Raw genomic sequence first — 23705 nt, forward strand, 5'->3', positions numbered from 1 at the left:
AGGTGTCCCCATCAACACATTTTGGGTATTTCATTTTTGCAAAACATGTTTGGATGGCTTGAAGCCTTAATCTATCCTAAAAAAAAACATCAAACCATTCTGAGGAAGGCTCTCTTGTACAGTCTCCGACCTTACAGATTGAGATTCTTGATAAATGGACAAAATTTTCAAAATGGCTCCCAGAACGGTACAAGCACCAAAGAGGACAACCTGCAACCAGTTCTACCCATAAGAACTAACACTTGAATAAATGCCTCAAAACCTTTTTTAAACATATGCAATAGTTCTATTTGAAGTTGAAAATTGGTTCTTTGCCTCACAATTCTGAAGTCTACGTCTGCTAGCGCTCTCATATTTTCTCCTACGCAATGATGGCTGGTCAGTTTCATGCTGTACAGCTATTGCTGTTGATCTTTTCTTCAAATGCTATACTTCTGTGACTTATTTGCGCCACCACACTGGACTCAGTAACGCCAAGCGTTAATGTTAGCTCTTTTTCAAGATTTCCTTTAAAAGATGTTGCAATATTTTTGATCGTCTTGTTGTGCTACACGCTAAGAAAAAAGTTACAGTGACTGTGGTGTCATCTCCGCTATATATCCGTGTAGATTGTTATGTGAGGGATGCACAAACTTTGTGGAAGCAGCATCCTCATTCCGGCCCTCATGCAATACCCACCCGGTCACTTTCTTGACTGGAACACTATCAGTACAGCTCCCTCTTGTGTGTCACCCTTGCGTATTAGATTTCCATTCCACAGTGCAGAATATAGTCCCACCAAACAGACGTTAGGTGACCGTTGGCATTTCACTCATAAATCCATGAAGTCATCCTTGCTGTTCAGTCACAGCGTGGATGCCAAACAAAGAAATGGATTCTAATTTAAAAACAGCAGGGAAAAAAAGCAAAGTAAAATGGCTGCACTCATGTCAATATTTTTCTTCAAACCATTTTGTCTCCACTCAATACTCGCTTTAATAGCTTGACTTTGTTTTGCAGGCAGTCAAATATGAGGGAAGAGAATATATGAGTACATCCAAATTGCAGTCTTTAACCCCTGACTTTGAAAACTGTCACATTACACGTTTAATGCTCAGAGCTAACTAATCATGAGTATCTGAAATAAAAGACTGAGATTTATTGCCGTTTGCTGGTCAAGTCAACTTTACAACTAGGCTGTTGAGGCCCATTTGGTGCTTATTACACCCTCTTGCGCCACTAAATGTTTTGTCCACTGTCCAGTAGCACACCTTTACCAGATCATTGCAATCAACAGCTCAACCCAATCACCTTTCAATTGGAGCAATGGGTCAGTCCATGTCTCCCCAAGCCTGTTTTTCAGTGATCATTTGCAACGGTATCTATTTCAGGGCAGACTAGAATAAGTTGCCATAATCAATAACAATGCATGTGGTTAAGAGTTGATCTTTACAATAAGCCAATCAAGGGCGTCTTAATGGGTATGAGCAACAAAAAGTCTCTTCTACCCTTCCTGAAAACCATGCATAAAACACATCTTTTATCAGATGAAATGCACTGACAATTGAGATTTTAACAGAACCCATTTTTACAAACAAATGGAAAAACAAACAGAAAAATCAACATTTAATTTGCTGGTAATGAATAATCCAAAAAACAACTAACCGACATTAAACTTGATTTTAGGAGGGGGGAAATTACGTTCGCTAGTGCAAAAGAACAATAAACACAACAGCATTTGAGTATGAGTCAGATTGCTGGTCAATAGGTTAAAATTGTTTCACTGTTTAGCACTGAAATTAATTCTGTTGACACTGAGATTGCCACGGATAGTATGTGATCTAAGTAATTGATTGATATTGATCAGGTATTATAAGCAGAAGAGGATGGCTGATTGCTTTTTCCACCACTCACTGGTGATCCTGACAAATAGGCTACAGCTCACCTGCGACCTCGCAGCAGGCTTAGCAGTCGAAATTGAAGGAATGGATTTTTATGTTTTATGCTACAATACTTCTTTGCATTCTCACGCATCTTCCAAGCTATGTTTTTTTTTCCCACCTGCAGCAGTTGCAGTTATGCAAGCTACTTGACAAATGTAGTGATATTTTCTAAGATCCTAGTTATTTTGCATTAAATAAACAACACTGAGGCTACCTAAAAGAGAAATGTATTAAAGTTGAATGACATTGAAATAACAGAAAAAGCTTCCATATGTCAAAGCTATACTTCCGCTGGGCATAGCCTCTCTAAATGAAAGACAATTTTGTAATTGTACTATTGATGTATAAATGTACACGCATTCTAAAGTGTTTGTATACTCTTATGTCTTAATTCCACTGCAATACAAACGTCGTAAAGTAAGCAGTCACAGCATTGTAAATTGTGTGCACAACTGAGCAGTGAGTCCTAAAAAAATTCATGGAATTGTAGATTATCCTTTGCTATTAAATTTATTTTTGTGATCAAATATGAATTTATATAAATCAACAACCATAGTTTTCATGTTACCTTCAGTTAAATACCTGAAGTATCCTTTGATTTCTTTTCTTGAATGTTGACAGGAGCTTCCTTTTGATGTTGCACAGTTAACACCGGAAAGTAGAACTAGTTTGTAAGAACATGATTAGTAACATTAATTTGTTGTATTCATCTCTGTCCACTCCTCTGACTTAGTATCTGCTGTTGGATGTGGTCCATCTCACTCCGCTGTATTATTAGACACTTTGAATTTTTAGGCATCTTCTTATACACAGTCAGTGTTGGATAAGTACGAGATGTCAAAGTAAAGAGATGAATGTAAGGTTTAGAACTGCTGAAAGGCGGCTTCTGTGGGCGGTATTACACCTAGGCTATTGAGAAATGTAGTTAAAGTAGTAATGGCATAGCATGTAAACAAACCCGCTACTGCCCAACACTGATTATCTGGTCTCATCAAAAGCAAATGGTTCAAAACTATAGCACGAGATCAGACACCGAGAGACAAAAGCAGGCTGACGGTATAAAAAATGCCCCACAATCTTTGCAGCATGTCTCAGTGCAATTTTGATTACATTGTTTTTCTTTTTGGTTTTATATCATTTCAAATCTTACGTATAGTGTCAGATGATTTTTCTCTCATGTCACCTTTTCCCCTTTCACACACGCTTTTCGGTGATGAACTGTGATTTTTCTGTGTGATGATCACTCCAGTAGCAGCAGTATTTATTTATTCATATTTTATTTTTGGCTAGCTTTTATTAGGCTGCTGCCTCAGAACATGCCCGTTGCCATAGTGACAATTTGCTCTTCATTTCTTTGTATTTTGTGTTGTTAATAGTCAACTGAGGAGACAGGCTATGGCTCGACCAATCAGAGTAAAAACGGCCCGACATTCACCCACTTACTACATTAGGCATACCGTTGTAACGTGATTAAAACCTTAAAACATTTTGAAAATAATTTGAAACATTAAATTATGTATTTGTATAAACAGCTGATCAGAGAAAGAGATACTTTTATCTAACTTGTCATTATTGTGGGTGCTGTTTACAGCAGTGTACAACGGCACTGCATCAAAGAGTAGGGTTCCTTAGAACCACTGCCTAGCAACAAATGTTTCACAACTGAATAACCAACAGTCAGAGATTTGTCCAGGTTTTTCATATCCAAGCTCCACTGCATTGTGATCGTCGCTCATAGCGCAACCCCTGGCCAAAATTATGAAATCGCATTCAGTGGTTTAATATTTGCAGAAGAAAATATAAATTCCAGACATGGCACAAAACTGAAGTCATTTCAAATGGCAACTTTAGGGGTTTAAGGAACACTAAACAAAATCCAAACAAAATGTGGCAGTCAGTAACAGTTACTTAAGACCAATCAGAGAGAAAAAAAAAATGAAATCACTCAGTTCTGGGGAAAAAAATCTGTAATCGTAGAAAAAAATACCAACAACAAAAGAAGACTTCAACACATCACTAGTCCTTTCTTTGACATGACCTTTACAAAACCTTGCTGTCTCACAGGCATGGACATTAGCAATGAATAAATGAACGAATGAATGAACAAACGAACAAACAAAGAAAGGAACAAATTAATTAATGAACAATTGAATGACTGATAAACACTGACCTACTCTTCAACAATTTGTCTCCCACTTTGATTGCTTTTGCCAGATCAGCTTTGCGGGTTAGAGCTTCTTTATGGACCATTCTCTTCAACTTCCACCCAATATTTTCAATTGAATTGTGATCCAGACTATTTACGGACTATGACATTGACCTTATGTGTCTTTCGTAAGGGAATGTTTTCACAGTTTTGGATCTATGGGCTAGATACAATATTGTCCTTTTAATTGATGATTTCAGAAAAGTGTCCAAAATGTCAAGGTAAACTTGGGACATTTATAGAAGATCAAATGACAGCAATCACCTTTGCCTGACCTGCATCACCAGATCATCAACAACTGTGGTAGTTTGCTTGTTTTCATCAGGCAATCATCTTCAGAAATTATGTTGCACCAAAAATAATTCCAGCATCATCACGTTGCCCAATGCAGATTCACCATCCGTCACAGAATATGAATTTCATCCACTCCATGATCAGTTTCCTCCTATTTCTTCGTCATGTGTTTTACATTTTCATGACATATTGCTTTACGTTTTCTGTCCTAATGCTTCTGTGTCATCCTTTCTCTTCCAGTATGCTTGCCTTTAACAACCTTCCCATGTTGTTTGAGCTTGGTCCTGATTTAAGACACAGCTGCTTGTGAACAGCTAAATCTTTTATAACAGTGTGTGTTAATTTACCATCCTTATGAAATTTAACAAGACTGTCATTTGTTTCATTTGAGAGCTCTTGTTTTGGAGCCTTGATTCAATTCAATCCACTTGGTGCAACAATTCCCCAACGTGTGATCACTCCTGTTTAACTTCAACTGTTGAGCGAATCTATTCTGGTTCAGGTGATAGTTTTAGAATTTATAGCCTGATTCCATATTTTTTCTCTTCTATTTGGTCCAAAATCAAAATGATTACTCACTATCACATTTTCTTGATTATTTCTTAAACCTGGAAAGTTACCATTACACAGTATTTTAGTTTTGTGTCATTTCTGTGATCCGCTTTTTTTTCTACAAAATTAAACAACTGAATGAACATCATGAACAGGATCGTCTGATACAGGTGGTTTCATATTTTTTGCAATAGATCATATAACCAAGCGTAAAAAATATGTAAAATATAACTTTTTCCCCCCCTTGCAAAATTAAACTGTTACATTTTAATTATACATGCAAAAGGTGAAATAAAATGTTGAACGTTTTACATTTGTCATTTAGATTCAGCATGAATTGATATCCCAGATCTACAATTTACAAGCAAGATCTACAAGCAGCTTCTGTTGGTGTGTGGTTGACATTTAAAAAAAATGGTGTCACTATCCACTAAATGATTGGACCTGACTGAGTAAATCACAACAGCATGTATGTGACACTTGCCCCAGTCTTCTATCCAGGCATACTGTCATACATGCGCTCACGCATGCATGCACACACACATTCGCACACCAGTTCACCATTAGCCCGAGTGTTCTTGACTCCGTGTGTTAAGGACCTTTTGAAAAATTGGTTCTGTGGGATGAGAGAGGTATGAAAATTGAGAAATTACTCACTCTTCTAAAGTTCCCAGTTCACCCACACACCTGTGTCCAAGTTCACCCTTTCCCCTCATCTATGTCATGTGATTAAAAACAAAATCCCATTTTGGGTCCTCAGGCCCACACATTGAGCCACAACTTTGGAGTGGAACTCGATCTGTGGCTGTGTCTCATAACCGAGTCATTACCTCTTAGAACACACAGACACATACACACACACACACACACGCACACAACCACACACAAAAAAAAAAACCTGAAAGACACACAAATACTCATGACAAAGCCCATGTGTTTGGAGGATGATAGAGGGCTGGCAGTTCACAGGCACACAGGCTCATCCTGCACACCTGCACGGCAAATGTCTTCGAGGTGAATCTAGCCCTTCTCTTGTGCTCACATACTTGTCCTCTTTTTCTCTACATGTGCACATAGTCTGAACACAGACAAGCATGTACACACACACACACACACACACACACACACACACACACACAAGCATACTTGCCAGCATCAAAGAATTGGAAAAGACTAAACGCCAAACACTGATTGATGCGGCATCAACCGACTGAACTTGCAGTGTGTGAGATTTAGCAACTCGTTTTCATAGATGAACTTAAAAACCTGTGAATAACGTCACTATGTCGCAGATGTAATGTCTAATCAGAAACCACGACTTATCCATCCATTATCTGTCCCGCTTCTCCATAGATAGATAGATAGACAATAAAATTAAAAGTGCCTTAGTAACAACATTATGGAGGCTTGGTCTATGTTAATTATGGCTACCAGTGATTTTGTGTCTTGTTTGTTACCATGGTCACAAGTACAACATATGCTATTTGTTTGCTGTTGTTCTAATCTTAAAGCATTTGCTCAAACAGGTTGAAAACTAACAAAAGCAGGATTTGCAATGTGTTTGATTGAACAGCAACTGCAGACGTGCAGTTGTCCAGTGTTCACGCTTTATACTCTCCAACTCGCCATTCCCCTCATAATTGATTGGCGAAAAATGCCCCAATGATGAGTGAGAATGTTGTTGCACACTTGAAGCATATTACCGTGATGTATAATGGTCACTGCCTGGTGCAATTATCTGGCAACTCTGAGCTCCCTTTGTCATCACTGCATGAGGCATGAAGGTGCACACTTTGGCTGGCTTAGTCCAGAACCATAGCTAGTCATTTGGATGTCAAAGGAAAACATAGCCAGACCCTCACTGCCCCCTGTACTTTAGTTTTGACAAAAAGGCGAGTAGCCTTACTTTGTCCCCATTTAAAAAAAAAAATCTGTTGCAATGGTATGACAGCTTAACTTAGTTTAATATTTGCCACCAAATAAATATCATTAAATTATTATTTATATTTATATTATTATAAATTAAATATCATTTAAAAAGTGTGACTCTAAGAAAAACTCCTATTTCCCAAGCTAGGTGAAGTCGATAAAATTCTGCTTGCGGATTATGATTTAATTCGTGAAACATATCCACACTTCAACTGGAATTGAAACATTCATCAGCATTTAATATAGTTTACCCTTTGAACCACTTTCATACTCTCATCTTGACAGTAGAAAGTGTCATTCTCCACTTGTTCACACTGTTCTGCAAGTGGATTTCTTAAAACAGCTCTTTAACTAACTAGAATCTGAATTTCCAATTATTCAATAGAACTCCATTAGTCAAATACATTTTTCTTTTTTTAGCTGAAAGCATACATTTGACTCCCTGTAATATTGGGATATTTTAAATGTTTAAAAATCCTTGCTTCAGGTCCCTGGGATAAACTGGAAAAAAATTGCTCCTCAAAATTAAAAAAAATGCTGTCTGCCTGTACCTCAATCAAACTCAACAAAATGACAAGACACCACCTGCCTCACAACTTACACCTGGTTGCAGGAAGCGTAAAGTGGAGTCTACTTTCACCAAATTGTCAGATGTGCCCCGACTGTGTCTGACAAATTCCCAAACACACTCAAGTCAAATCTTGTACTGGCATGAAAACCAAGTTGTGCCAGCTTTGACGCTCAACCGCAGCAATGCTGTCTGAATGTAGAGGCTGTAGTGTTGTTGTACACATTACACAGTATCGGCATCACTAGAGTAACTTAATCTTTACCTTTGCTTACTGCATTGAGTAAAGCTCTCCTTTACCTGTGATGGATGAAAAGAGGCAGATCCTAAGTGAGATTCAGACAATAGCGCAGACAATGATTGATATGATGAAAAAATGATTGATCTACTCATCTTGAATGTTTAGGTGAAAATTGATCTATGGATAGAGTGATAAATTGATGTTTTTACTTCATGAAAACTCTCTGCAGCGCTCTTTTCACTGTGCATATCTGTTGGCTGAGATTTGTGGCGCCACACTCATCAAATAGCTTTGTGCACATATGCTTTGCACACATTCACCTGCTTCACCTTGACAGACGCCTGACTTAAAATTCGGTATTGATTCAAACAGTAGCTGCTCTCTGTGTGATGGGTCATCCAGTGGACTACATTAATGTAGTGCTGCTAGTTTTCATGTTAGCGCGTGTGTGTAATGAAACAGCATTTTCTCTTGAGAAAGTTGGTTGGCCCTTCTGCCCTTCAAAGTCATTTGGAATTCATCTGGAAGCCTGACCCTGACGGTTGTTTGTTTTTCCTCTCCAGAGAGCAGCAGAGGAATAGACAGATAGGGGTTTTGTGCATCAGGAAAAAAGTGAGACATATGAAGACTCTTATGAAAAAGTGTTACTCCTCAACTCTCTTTATTTCGAAACAAAAAGAGGGAGGTCATTTAATACTTGAGAGATACTGAATGGTCTTTTGATCATAAAACACTCTAGTTGTAAATACAATATAGTTCATTGTTTAAAAGAGACATATTGTGTCTCTTTGTGACCTAATACATAGTCCATCCTATATAGAACTCAAGTACTGCTTGGGTCAATGGGAGACTTGCTTTCGTTACCATGACAACTGGGGGCTTAGCCAAACAGTTGTTACTTGAGTAGTTTCTACCTGTGGTTTGTGTGAGGGTGTGGGTGTTGGCTCAAATAGACAATTACTGTATATTTTACTTGCCAAAGTACAATATGTGCCAATTGTGAGACGCTAGTCTGTGCAACCAACAAAACTTAATGCAGCTCTGCTTACCTTTTATTTTTCTGGCATGATAGCGGCGGCATCTCACCTGTGCGGGATGTGTTTGTTTTTGCATGACATTGACAGTGCAATCCAAGTCCAACCTAGCTGATCATATCATATAAGAAAATTGGTGAGGGGGCTACAGTTATCATGAAAATGAGAACTACTGTTATTTAAATGTGGGACAGAAGTGCACAACGGCTTGCCCACAGACACATTTTCGGAACTAGGCAGATAACAAACTATGTACTTGATTGTTTAATTTCACACTTGATGGTCTGGGCAGGCACTCCGGGGAGACAAGCCATTAAAAAGTAGTTTCCACAATATGTTCACTTTAAATATTTGTTTAAATAAATGTTGTCACAAATATTCTGTGAGACCACACAAAAATCTTACCCGGTAATATTCACTTGCCACGGCAATATGTAAACAACCAAAGCTGCACTGTAGAGTACATAAATATCCAGTTTTCTGTGTCTCTGTCAATTTTACAATCATGTCTGTATAGTTGTATTCCTGAATAATATTCATCTCATAATCTGGAAATAAAGTAATCAAATATCACTTACACTTTTGTCATACGATGCAGCGTTGTTCTAAACCTTGTAAACTTCTACAATAACATTGTTAATATAATATCTAATTGTGATGTGTAGAGCTTTTACAGTACCTAATGTAACTGCTGTGTAACATGTGTTTTTCCACAAAAAAATGCAAAGTCATATACCGTAATTTCCGGACTATAAACCGCACCAGCTAAAATTAGAATCCTGTTTTGTGTAATGGGTCAGACAGAACAACCAAATGTATCACAGCACTCTTGTTTATTGAAATGAGGGGAAGGGGAAGTGGATCATGGTAGCTCAAGCAGAGCAGATGCATCAGCACTGAGTCAGCAAGGTTGACATGGGCGAAGCAGGGTCAGGGACAGGCAGGAGATTGAACCTGGGCAGAGAACAGAAGCAGGTAGGGCGTAGGCAGAACGCATGGTCGAACAACAGGTCGGCCGGGCAGAAATCACGGGTCGGACAACGGGAGTCAGTTCGGGGAAGGCACTCAACGAGCAGGACGGGGTAGCAATTTAGACGAACTGACAAAGAGTGATGGGCGTGCGGGGTTTAAGTAATTGAGTAAATTTGCGGGTTACAGGTTCCAGGCAATGAGTGCTGATTACTGTGGGCGTGGCTGTGACTGATGTGTATCATAGAAGAGTACTGGTGGTGTACAAGGAAATGGAACTGGCCAGGGTGCTCAAGATGCAGATATGTGACAGTTTTGTCCACATATAAACTAGACCAAATTATAAACCACAGGTTTTTTAAATGAAATGTCTGCATTTATATTACCTGTATTACCAGAACAAATCCTTTTACATTATCTTACAAATCATGAAAAATCCATAGATAAGCGGCACCGGACTAAAAGCCGCAGGGTTCAAAGCTTGTGCTAAAAGTAGCGGTTTATAGTCCGGAAATCGCAGTATTTATTTTCATATCGCATCAGTCCAATGTATACAGTATCAAAAAGTGAAAAGAAATGAAACCTGCCAGTCTGAGTAAGAAGTGGTAGGAAGGACACTAGAAGAAAATATTGGAGGGCAACAGCTAAGAGAGAACAGCCCGAGAGTCATGGGTGAAAGGAGAGTTGGAGGAGAGGGATGAGTTGGAGTAGAGAGCTGTGATTGGATAAATAGGCAGACAGGAAAAGTGTCGGGGGATAGGTGCAATCCTATTTTTACACATCTCCTTTTGGGAGCCCCCGCTCTCCTCGTGTATCATAATGACAGAACCCTCCAAACTCATTTGTGGCCCCCTTTTCACCCTTCTCACTTAACATCCCACCCCATTGTTCTAGTTTATTCCACTATTGTGTTATGTTTTTGTGAATTTTGTGTGTTATTGAGGATTCAAGCGTCTCGGATTGGAACGAATTAGTGTTGTGTGATCTACAAGGCTTGCACATTGAAATTACTTATCGACTAAAGATGACTATTTGGAGCATGCACAATTCATTCAGACAATGAGCTCACACAAATTTGCACCCCGTTGCGAGCAGCCCTTCTCTCCACGGCTGAATTGTATTCACACAAGTTGTTTTTTTTTTTTTCTTTGCATGTCTTTAAAGCTTCTACTTTGTCCATAGTTGGTGAAACAAAAGCATTCTAATCTCAGAATTCACTTTTCACGCGTCTCTGGGTTTGTCACTCCAAATTATTGAAAATGATGTTTAGCTACGAAAGAACACTTTTCCTTGGGCTTTGAATTTGTGTATCTTTCATGTTGAGAAGCAACCCGCGCAGGGTTTTCATTTGTTTGCACTGTGCTGTTTACTTAGCCGTGACAGGGTTGTTGCAGTGATGCGTGTGTGTACAGTCTTTGTTGGAGTCTGATTAAAATCCCTATAGACAGATTTATCTCCTTTAGAGGGCAGAAAATACAAAATTACAAGCCCATCAATTCTTCTGTTTGGTCTCGCTCACCATTTCTCAGGCCTTCTTTATCCTGACAATCCAGGCCTTTATTTACTTGTCTATCCACAAGCTTACCAATTCTGTGATGCTGGGAGGTCATTTGTCTCCATGTTAGAGCTCCCATGTCCCCTGCTTGTCCTATTGATTCCGCCAAACTCTGCTTCTCATTATCAGCACCATACTGTTGTCTGAATTGTATCTGAGGTATTTCTGTCTCACTGACCAGAGGTTATATCAAGCATATGAACATAAAGTAGGGAGGAGTGTCTTGAAAATGGTGCAAAAACAAAAAAATAGATTCAAATTAATGACTCAAGACATTGTGGATTACTACAAGAGAAATATAGTAATAAAGACAATTTGTTAATTTGTTACTTCCTATAGTTAGTTGTTGGTATGGCACCCGGTAGGGTGTGGGCTAACGTTAACTTTTTTGTTTGTGTTGGCTGGGTCAGGGATGGCCGCTTGTAAAAAGATGAGAGTTGATATTTGCTGATAATAAATTTAATTGCAGAACCTTTTTTCCACGTTGTGACCATTAGTAGTCTCAATCAGCCTGGATCTGGCTTCAACAGAACAACAGTGAAACACTCTTAAAGTCAAAGAAATTTGAAAGCCTCCATTCTAATTTTGTGTCAAGCTCAATAAAGATCAATATATTCTTATTTTGGCACAAGAACATCATCTTTTAAAGTTTAAAAGGGATCGATTAGCAATTGGGCGCAGGAGAGTTCTGACAAGGAACATACATATCTAATCTTTTGCAATAAGATACTCAGCCTTCGTGTTGTGTGTGTGTGTGTGTGCGCGTGCGTGCCTGCCTGCCTGTCTGCCTGTCTGCCTGTCTGCCTGTCTGTCTGTCTGTCTGCGTGTGTGCGTGCCTCCTGTGGTAAAGGAATGCTGCAGTTATGTCTCTAAATACGGCAGCAGAAGAGAAATTTTTCATTTAGAAAATGCAGTCTTCGATTAGCTACATGGATAAATAAATCATAAATATTATGGGTTATTCCTGTTTTTATTCCAAAATACATTCTTGTCATTTACTTGTGAATGTTACTCAATTGTCACTTTACAGTATAGTTCATGTCAGAATACTGTTGGACGCTGTGCCATAAAACTAAAGCTAATGTTGCACACTCTTCCACATTTAAAAATAATACTTACTTAATAGTTATATTGTCAATAATTATGTTATCTAATTATAATTTTACCATAGCCATCAGGGTTCTGCTTGATAGATGATGTAAATAACAAATCATTCATTTCCCTGCTGGGTAAATTAGTGTCCATATGGTTTCCACGTTTCACACTACGAGGCTATAACACTTCTCTTACTCTTTGTAATTTTGCCAAATCCTTTCATTGGGCATCTGTATTTGTGTTTGTGTGTGTGTGTGTGTGTGTGTGTGTGTGTGTGTGTGTGTGTGTGTGTCTGTGTGTATATGAGTGTGTGCTGTTTGCTTGAGACAGGCAGTCAAATGGCTGCAACAGTGCTAATCCCTTTTCTTTCTTTTTTGACATGTACTTGTAGTGTAATAGAAATAAGCAAAATTGTAAAATTTTGAGCAGCACCTATAATTATAGGAAGCACTCAACCCCCCCGTACTCCTCAAAATCTAGCTTCAATCCCCCATTTTGCTTTTAAAATTAGGTATTAAACAAACCCTCCACTGCTCTTTCTGTGCCATTCATGTTTAGCTCGGAAAGCCCAAAGATGTCGATGATATCAGCCAGCTTGGCGCAGAATTAAGGCCACAATCAGCTACTTGAAACTGGTAGCTACATTCGTATTCAAGCTTCTTTTGTTGATACCTTATTCTAGCAGTATATTTTAAAATGCCTCACTCTTTCTCTTATAGGCTGCTATTAAGTGCATGTGCCAGTCTTGGTTTTTTATTGTAGTATAATTAAGCAGTGTGAAAATGCTACAATGTCGCTGTTGGGATGGAAAACATCTGGTCAATGGTCACAATTTGCTTACAGAGTTGATCAAGGCTATACCTGTCGTGTGCTTCAGTCCATGGATTTGTGTGCGTGTGTTAGTGTGTTTGCATGCATATGTGTGTGTACTGAGTAAGCTCGCCCCCAGCCCCCAATGTGTCTCCAAAGTCCCGTCTCTGAAGAGCTATGACCATTAAACAGCTGCTCATTTCTGAAGCTGCACACACACACACAAAAAATGAGGGAAAGGGGAGAATGCAAATGATTCTCGATATGTACAAAAGTTCTCCAGAGGGACACAGTGTTTGGGTCAGAGACATGGAGAAGTGAATATTTGTAATGGCACACAGACTGCACATAATGTTTGGGCGCATTGGCAATGTTGCAGTGCTATTATTTAGAATTCTTAAGTAAATAATTGTGTTCCTGGGTTTGTGCGTGTTGTGTGTGTGTCTGAGTCTGTGAGTGCAAGGGCATTGGCCTAGGAACACTTCTTTAAAAAAAAAAAAAAGAGGCCCATTTTGTGTTGCTGTCCATGGTACTGTAGTCAACTGTGAAAGTCAGGGAGGACAAACTATGATTCATAGGGTAGTGGCCATTGTTTAAATACTTTTCCTTCCTCCTTATAAATAAATGCATTGTTCTCTTGATAGTATTTTTTTTAGTGTAAGAGTCAATCTAAATACACCTACATTTCGATTTTACACGGACTTTGGGGAATCGAGTTAACCCCGAAAGCGCTTTGAATAGAAAGTGTTTTTTTTTGGAAAAGTATGTTTTTAGGCAGCCCAAGGGGTCATTTATTATGTTCATTTACATTAGGCATGTTGTTGAGCAGCAGAAGGGGTCAGTTTGCCGTCCGTCACCCACACACATCGAAGTCTGTTGACATTTTATTAAAAGAGAAGGAATACGCAGATGACAGTATCAGGCAAACTGAGTTAGTCATTTTGATGCTATGTGAATTGGATGGAAGAGAGAATATAGCAGCCACTTATCCTACTACTGTGTCCGGCCACGCTCTTTGACTTGTGAGTGACTGTGTGGATGAGGTGCTTCCATAAACTTCCCCCTCTCCGAATCAAAAACAATAATAGCTATCCGTAACAATAAAGCATTAATAAAGCTCAAACAGCCCGACTTCTTATTATCTAACGCCTTTAAATTAGTCACAGAAAAGCATCGAATAACTCACGTTAAGGTTTATGTACTACTCATTTAGCTTCCTTTGGTCCTTATATCATCCATTTAAAATACTACTTGAAAATGTATTTACGACGGAAAAAAATTGGGGTCCATGACCAAACCATGTTAGACAGAAAGTCGCGTGGAATCGAAGCGTGAAAAAGCGAGGTTCAGGTATAATTATAGAGTACACGTTTAAGTGAAAACTGTTGACAAAAGTGCTAAGAGTGCAAATTTGTTGCACTTGTAGAGCTGTATAAGTTCAGTTGTGTTGAGCTGACAAAGTAGTCTGAATAAATTTAGTGTTCCTTTCTTGTTGCCGAAATGTGATTATTATACAGCGTCAGCTTGCTGGTGTGGTAATGAGAATGTATGGTGAAATGTATGACACAATGGAGTTTTTCTTTTCTTTTCCCATGCCCTAGTTTGTTTTTCCTTAACTCAGGTCCCACATGAAGCCAACATCAGTTATGCTGATGAAAGTAAGGTGAGATTTTGGTGTAATTTTTAATGCATGCACAAGGGACTTGTGGGTTTACTTCTTGTGCTCACTGCCTAATAAGAGCTTAACCTTATTAATCACACGAGTGTGTTGAGGGTGGCCCTAGTGACACTCGCTCATGCTTGCGTAGACACACACGTGCGCGTGCAGGCAGAGGCATGTCAGTCTGTTATTAGTTAATAGCTCATTAGCACAAGGTGATTAATTACTTTGGCTGGGGTGTGGGGATCACGAGGGGGGGGGAGGATGAAGTAGGGAAGGGAAAGGACCTTGGAGACAACCAAGCTTTCTTGAGGGAGACGTGTTGTAAAGGGTGCTGGTGGCTCCTACTGCAATGCTTTCACCACTATTGATTGTGCATTTTAAAACCTGCTATAAGGGTCTCGCTCGGGTGTGCGTGTGTTTGCTGATACATTGGTGGGAGGAGGCATTTTGCTTTGCTGTGTTTATTCCTGCGTCTCACGGGGATCGGCTGTAAAGGTTAACTAGTCTTTTCTTAAGCTTTCAGCCTGATGACAAATGACCATGTTCAACCCAAGGGGGCACCTTACAGAACACCTTCCCTCCCCATCTATTCACCTTCTCCTCCCGCCCTCGCTCCCTCCCTCCATCTTCCTTCATTCCCTTCTCCTCCATGTTTCAGTTCAGGAGGCAGGTGAAGGGGAGGAACGCATAGAGATTGGAGGTTAGAAAAGGCAACCACGAGAAAAGAAAAAGCATCATTGAGGAAATTATTTTTGGGGGTGGCTAGACTGAAGAATGTTATCGAAAAATAGTAAAAGAAATGGCAATCGTTGTAGTCATACTTACATAAAATGACAATTGAACTGCAATTAACAAATTTGACAATCAAGTACCAACAGAATCCATCTGTCTATAGAGAAAGTGTATTTCTCTACCACTTGTCCAAAGAATCAAGGGTGAGTGGAGCCTATACAAGCTGGATGAGCGGTTTTAACGGAAAGCGCTGTAATGTAAATGTGTTCAAACAATACAATATATTTTCAATAACTGTAGATCTGACGAGAGAACCATAAAAGCTGCGGATAACACCTTATACATCGCATTTTTCAATGTAAAAACAATACGTTGACGAGTCATTGCAGAAAGTGGGAGGAAGAGCCTAATTTTTGCTCGTGCACAGGTACACAAAAGGTCATAACGGTACAGGGAGGTAATGATAAATAACCTGATGATGAAAATCTATCAGTCAGTTTGTTGACATGCATGTGGATCCGTGTGCCGTGCAGGGGGCTCATGAGGGTGAATGTGCGCATGTGTATATGATAGAGTATTACAAGTTGTTGTCAAGAAAGCAATTTGTTTCCGTCTCGGATGAGTTTTTCATCATGACAAATTGATGTAAACCTCATCTGAAAATCTGCCATCTCCCCCTGTGCCCCTACTGAGCCTACCTGGGCGCCACTCTCAGTTTTATTGGGATGAAGTCATAGCCGCAATCCCTCACCACACCCTCCCCACCCATAGCCCCGCCTCTGCTTTAAATCTAGTCTCGGCACCTGTGTACGCAAGTGTGTATACCGAGGGAGCAGAGCTGTATGTGTGCATGGTAGTCTTGATCCCCACATGTGTATGTGTGAACATGAACGTACGTGCTGACACATACAAAGCACCTATGTGGGTATGCGTCCGAGTGCTGCAGATGATGATATCTGGCAATGCCAAATGCAGAGGTGGAAAATGAGGCTAACAATGGCCTTCTGCAGCTGTGGCACAGAGGTTGGCATTTGTCAATGGTTCCAGCACTTAAACTGTACATGCCCACACTCAATGCTTTCTTCAGATGTAGCCTCGCTGCTCAATGTGGGTTGACTATTATTCTCTCTGTTTTCAATCACTGTCCACCGAAAGGTCTGTGTCATTCTTCTTTTTCTGTTCATGGTTCATTATCTACATTAATGTCACAAGCCTTGAAACACTGACATGTTTTTAGGGAGTTCCACAAATGCATTAGCCCCGACCAAGAAAAGTGTTTCTCAGTATTCTCTCTTATGTTACATTTCTTTTTCGATCAAGGGTACAGTTATTATAATAAAATTGCCAGATGGCTGGTTCAAATAGGACTAGATGGCTGCTCTCTGCTGGATAATAAGGGAACCCCAAGTCCTTGAAAGCGTGATGAGGTGTTGCTGTTGCTCTTTATTTTATTAGATTGTCTTCAGATAAAGTGATGTTTATTGGGTCAATTTATTCAATTTCATCCCATCATGACAAAAAAGATTGATGACTGGTTGATTTGTTCCCACTTTATTGCACTGTTTATGGTGTCTCTAGAGGTTGCATTGAGTGATATTTTTTATTCTTCATCATGTTGGGTCATTTTCAGAATGTATGTGCATCCCATGAGAGATCTGACATAATATTGGCTTAATATCTGCGGTGCCCTATGGCCTCCTTCCTGTTTGATTTTTTTTTTCCTCATCATTGTTCCTCTCCTACAGTTAAAGATCAGGGGCTTTTCTCCCTGTATTCTTAGTTATTTGCCCGAATAATGTCCACATTTTGTGGTGTCTCCGGCAAACACTCTTGTGGTAACATTCTGCCACTTGCATTGTCACCTCCCTGCCCTTCTCTCAGAACTACACTTCTTTGTTTTTGTCTCCCGTCTCTTTTTCCCATCCCTTCGGCTCACTCATTAGGTCTCACAGTCACTCTTTCTCCCTCTGCATCTCTCCAGATTGGAGAGAGAGAGAGAGAACAAGAGAGAGAGAGGGAGAGGGAGGGAAAGAGACAGGGGGAGTGTGTGCGCGAGGAGTCTGTTCTCAGTCTCAGCCGCGACCAGATGGAGGATGGAGCTGCAGCCACATCGCTTCCTCTCTTCTGCTCTGCCTGCCACAGGCTGAAAGGCTTTCTCTTTTCTGCTCCCAGTGTCTCCTCATCCATCTAGTCCCCCCGTGCCCGCCTTGACCTTGATGTGTGACGGATTGAGCTTGAAAAGGAGTAAGAACAAGTAAGAGGGGGACAAAAAGACGTGCGGTCTCCTGGTAAAGGGGATAGCGGCACAGAGCCCCGTGCTCATCTTTTTTGCCTGAAGCATGTCCGTGTGCAGCGTTGGTCTCCGCAGGGGAACACCTCCACATGTGTTTTAGTGTCTTGTCCCAAACTGCTTAAGTGTGCTTGTGTAGAGCTCCTTTTCCTTCTGCCTGTCTCGCACAGTGCTCTGGCACCCAGCAAGTGGACTGAGCTTCTCAAAGCTTGCCTCAAAACACCCGGGAAGGAGCGAAAATAGAAGAACTGCAAAGGACAGAAAGTGAGCAAAAAAACGCGGTGCAACAAACATTGAGAAAGAAGACAAGGGCTCTCTGACGAGAGCGGAGTGGAGTGGAGGACTTAAGGGTGTAGCGGGTTAATCAGAAAGTGATAGAAGTGCAAAGCGATGCATCACTCAGGCAACACAGGAAGAACAAAGACCCTCTCTCACGAGACAGGTAAGACGCCCAGACACAATACAGCGGTCGTGCTACATACGGTGTCTCCAGGCAATATTGTCAGTAACAATAGAGCTTCGATTTTACAAATTGTCCACTGTTTTGTTCAACTTTGCCTTGTGTACATCTATTAGAATGTATGAGTGAGCATATTGTACAATGTGTGTGTGTTATACATACTTGGCTTTGATGTGAACTTTTAAGTAATGATTGGCATCTGAGTGTGAGTAGGCATTATACTGCATGTGCATGTGTGTATGCTTTGGCCATTAATTTGCTGTTGCTGAACTGTGTGTATGAGCGCACTTTTGTGCCCCCCAGCTTTGTGGTGATCACCTTTTGAGTTGATTGTAATTATAGTGAGTGGCAGGCAGCTGATGGCAAGAAAAGTGCGGGGCTCTAGTTACCCTCTTTCTGTTGATTTAATTTATGCATGTGTGCACCGCAATATAATCCATACAAGGTTTCTTTCAGTTACTCGCCGTTTTTATTCAAGACTAATCAAACATTATGGCGTGGACTTAGTCTGTGGTTTTAAGTTTTCTCTGGCTTGTTTTGAACTGTGCTTTTGTGTCTTTAAGATTTTTATTTTTTTTGTGTTTAGTGTAGTGGTCCCTATAGTAGGGAGGGATATTTTTTAAATATCTAGCTGTGTCATATAGTTGGATCAATTGTGATGTGAGTGTGAGGCGATAGCGTGCCAATCAAATCGTTCCTTCAGGCTCTCACCAGTGTAACACAAACCCTCTCAGCAAATCAGACATAGGTGCCTATTTGACAAACATTAATTTAAAAAAATATACACACAATTCCTGCCTAGATAGTAGACCAAAGAGTTCCTGTGGTATCCGTGGTGACTAATTAGGAAGGTGCTGACTTGTTGCTCTATGGAGACGGATGACAGATCAGTAGTTGACTTCCTGATTTGCAGAGTGGGTGGCCCTTTGGGCTTTCAAGTTACCCCCATCCACACTTGTTACCCCAAATGTCACATGTATTAAATAAATTGAATTATACTCATGAGCCCATTCTACTTGTTGTGTAGATGAAGACAGATGGATCAACCACCACCGTTCGTGACACTAAACAAAACAGACATAGATAAATGCTGATGCTGAATGAGAGTGTGTCCAAGGGCCTTGTGAGAGAGAAATAGGTGTGATTGAGTCCATCTGTGGCACAGAAACAGAGAGGAAAAAAGAGAGTGACACAGACAGAGTGCCATCTGTGGTCACCTGCAATTCCTCTCGGCAAAGCCTCCTTTTTTTGCTCAGTGCCAATGCGATCTGTCCATGCCGCTGCGTAGGTGTGTGTCTGTGTGTGTGTTCTCGCAAAGCTGGGAAAGGTCTCAAGCAGCTTTGTGGAAGGGAGCAAAAACCTTTGCATGGAATTCCACAGAACGTTAATTTGTCTTTTAATTCAGCATCAGATAATTTTAAACTGCGCATTGATACGTCGTTCAAGGTTATTTTATTCATAAAATTGTGTTTTTAACACAATATAGCAGGAGCACAATCAAGAACAAAACATAGGCACATGTAAAAGTAAAACAGATTCAGCAAATTAAATTAATGATATCGATAGAGAAAAGATAGGAAAGTCTTCCCTTCCATTGTCCATCCTGCCCTTTTCCTCTATGCTCTTTGCCAGGCACCAGCCCCACCTAATGGCATCCTAAGGTACTGAGCACGCACACGTTCTCCACGTCCCTCACTCTCTCTGTCTCAGACACTTGTTTTAACATCCTAGCAACTTTTAGTCAATGAATATAAAAAACAAGCATATAGTTCTGATTGTGTCTATTGACAGTTGATTGTCTATATGTGCGCTGTGATTGACTGCCGACCTTTTCAGTGTAGCCTGCCTCTCACCTGTCAGCTGAAATAGGCACCAACTCACTCGTGAGGATGAGCAGTATAGAAACAGTATATGAATAATTAATATGAATATGGGTGGAGGTGGGAGGTATGTACATCAGGGCTATGTATGAGGAAACAGCTGCTTTGATGGAAAGCAATGTCGCAGAGCAAGCTGGGACACAAAAGGGAAAGGTGAGTCTAGGAAGCAAAATGCCCGAGAGAGGAGGAATAGCAAAGCGATTGAAATGTGTGTGTCACGGCCAAACAAATTAGCATGTGTGGGACCAGATGGTAAAAAGAAAAAAAATCTCTGATATAAGACGTGTGGGTCATACACACACAGAGACACACGCACGGTGGAGGAATTTTGTCGTGAGTCATTAAAAAGCAATGCTGATTCGAAAGTGAACAGTTAAAGTAATCTACAAAGGCCGCTCGCTCTCTTGTACACTCTGGCTTTGCCTCTCTTTACTCCGTCCATCTGTCTCTGTCTGGTTCACTCGCTCTCCGTCTGGGCTTCCACCTACTTGGGCCTTTTCACTGACTGCTTTCCTCTCCACCCACCTCCTCTCTCTCATTCTCAACTCCTTCTTTTCTTTATTGTTCTTATTTTAATTTCTGTGTTGCGCTCTGCATGAGGAAAATTAGCTTCACTGTGCTTTCAGTTTATCCGGCCTGTGAGGTTGATTCGTCCTCAATCACCGTAAAAGCATTTCCTTTACGCCACCGCTGGAGATAGATTATGTATTTCACTCCTTTTTGCTCGTGTTAGCTTTTTTCCCTCCTTCCATCACACATTTTGTCCTTCCCACTCAAGGTCAACTGGAAGATTGCTTTCAGCCCCCTGTGTCCTTCCTGAAGACACCACATTTTATTGTGTGCAGACCCATCAGCACCTGAACAGTTGTCTACAATACATGCGGCCTGGCAGTTTCATGTGTGTACCTGGTGTGTGAGAGCGTTGTTGAAATGGTGATCATCATTTTTGCATGTCCAATCTGTCCGGTCTCTCATCGGTTTCACTAGTGGAAGGTTTGACATCACTCTGATGGTAATGCAGCCTGCCAGAAAAACAATCTTGTTAGAACTTGTTTGGATGGGTGTTGTTGACGTGAAAAAGTTTTGCGTTGAATCCTGAAAATTCATTTCCTCGTAAGTTTACCAATGTATTTTCCATCAGCGTGTGTGTGTGTGTGGGGGGGGGGGGGGGCATATTGGTAGGTTATAGGGGTGTTTCTTGGTATGGGTGTGTGTTGATTTAAATTTTCACAGTGGTGATTCTTGGTGAGTGAAGAATTGGCAAGCTGACTGTTTTTGTCAGTGTGTATGCAAGGGGGGGGCATTTGGAGGAGTGGGTCCAGCGAGGTGGCCGATTTCATGCTTCACCACGCTGGCTGTTCATCCATGTGTGCCATCTGCATGTGGCGCCACCATGTGTGTCACCTATCCCATAACACATCCCACTCCTCCAGTGCCTCGAAGCACCCCTCCATCCTCGGCTGACACCATCTAATCATTTTCTGTACTCCCTACGTGTGAACGTTCATCCTCAAAAATTCACACTTTTATGGCGCTGCAAAAAAATAGCTAAACGTTTTAACAGTGGGTTTCTCAATTAATTCACACTCGGTCAATTAAATGTCAACTTTCTCGTAGTGAGATTGATTGGCTTCGGTTCAGCGAAATTTGACGTTTTCTCACAAGATCATCAAAAGCAACATCTCAGGTATAGAAGTGGGAGGCATCCTTGATCACCAAAAGCTAATGCACTTATATTGCTTTGACATCTTGATGCTGTCCACAGCTCTCAAGGGGCATTTTTTAGAGCATCTTGGAATTTTTAGGTAGTCATAAAACTAGCAGTAATAAGAAAACTACTTTGTTTATTCTTTCGTGATGAAATATCATTATACAATATTTTTTTATTAGGTTTTTGGTAGTTTTTCTGATGGAGCTATTCTTGTTCCGTCAACCCCAACTTTTTTTCCCTAATCCCACTAATAAAAATGGCCAGTCGGCTACTTTTTCCATATCCAGCTTGTATTCTAAGTGATGGTTAGAAATGTCATTTCTGCAATTATTCAATTTGGAATCCCTTTTGGGGAGTTTCCATCATTTTCCGTGTGAAACACACGCACACACACGCACGACATGAACGACAAATCACCACCACCAGTCTGACCTCCAGTATTGGCATAGCTCGTAGCGTCAGTCTCTTCTTTGGCTGTGCACTTGTGATACGGAAAAGAAATTGAGCGCTGCAACCTGCCACTGCAAGTGCTTGTGTGACTTTGATACAGTATTCACATTTTTTTTTTTACTGCTCACACTTTTGTGTTTGCAATAAGCGTGTCCAACATACTTACTTACCTAGCCTATGCTGCTACCACAGCAATCGATGCAATCTGCACAAAGTGCTGATGTCTGGACCCCAGTAAAGCCTATCAGATCATAGAAGAGCTACCGGATTTATGAAGCAAATCGGATTTGTCTGCAGTGTGAACAAATCTTGGTCTTTCTTACTGTTTAAGAGCAGAGGATGTATTGTATGCATGCATACATAGAGTGACTGACAATGAAAAACTCATCTTGTCATTCCGTTGTCTCGTTAATTTAAATTCTTTGGACAAGAATACATGTAAAAAGTCTGTTTTACACATCCATTCATCATCTCCATTGTCCCTTTATTTTTTCTCTAAGCCAGAAATCATCAAAATCCTCAATTACCGCAACAGTAATATGCAGCACGATCCCATTTGTTAGCCATGCACCACTGACACCGCAGGTGATCGATCCATGCTACGGCTAACTGTGTGACGGATGAAAGTGTCACAGTTACAGTCATGCCCAAGTGAAAAATTGATCCCAGTCTTTGTGTTGGAAAGGAGTTTTTGTCTTCCAAGTGCCATTGTTCATCTATGTAGACTTATTATACCTTCTGGGTTTAGAGATGACAGCAGTGAGTCATTGACTCATCACATTGTTGTTTGTAAACTTGAAACCCAACCAAGCATTGCACGTTCCTTCTTCTTATGAGCTAACCTTCCGCTGCCATCGATGGTGCTGCTGCCACCTCCACACTTTCTTAACACCTCCTTTCGTCTTTAATATTCATCTCCCCTAAGCATTGACTCCATAATACTTCCTTAACTCCCTTTTGTTCTCTCTGGTACCTTCCCCGCTTCCTCCTCTCACAAACATTCTCTTCGGGCCTTTGTGATTAATATAAAACAAGGTGGAGAGCCTTCCTGTCTCCTGCCTAGACTGAGTCATTCCACGCCGCCAGCTAGTGTTTCCCTCACTAGCTGTTGCTACCTCGTTCATGTGAGGCCAATTTCAAGGGACAGGCTGAGGAAAGCGGCTCAGACAGTAGAGAGGTGCATCACAGCAGTGCTATATAGCGGCTCTTGCCCCTCAATTCACTCAAGGTAGCTTGCGGTTACACTTTTAAGGCAAAAATAGGTGCTGTGTTGGATATTTTCAAGAGCATACGCATAGGAAGTTCTTGCAAAGTAATATTGGAAATGTGTCTGTGCTCACACCA

General features: G+C 40.6%; 1 protein-coding gene across 9 annotated transcripts in view; it reads left to right on the forward strand.

Moving 5' to 3' along the window:
• LOC148404124 (teneurin-2-like) overlaps positions 1-23705 on the forward strand; it is a 193875-nt gene that overhangs the window by 75260 nt on the left and 94910 nt on the right. For 2 of the 9 annotated variants that reach the window (XM_088370029.1, XM_088370038.1), the window contains exon 1: positions 17655-18302. The exons of the other annotated variants lie outside the window; for them this stretch is intronic. In XM_088370029.1, coding sequence (XP_088226155.1) covers positions 18251-18302 — 52 coding nt within the window. In that variant the 5' untranslated portion in view covers positions 17655-18250. Of the gene's footprint in view, positions 1-17654; positions 18303-23705 lie in introns of those variants that run through there. 9 annotated transcript variants of the gene reach the window in all.

This window comes from Syngnathus floridae, chromosome 1 (genome assembly GCF_059516105.1).
Source record: "Syngnathus floridae isolate MCC-2025c chromosome 1, RoL_Sflo_1.0, whole genome shotgun sequence".
Taxonomy (NCBI): Eukaryota; Metazoa; Chordata; class Actinopteri; order Syngnathiformes; family Syngnathidae; genus Syngnathus; species Syngnathus floridae.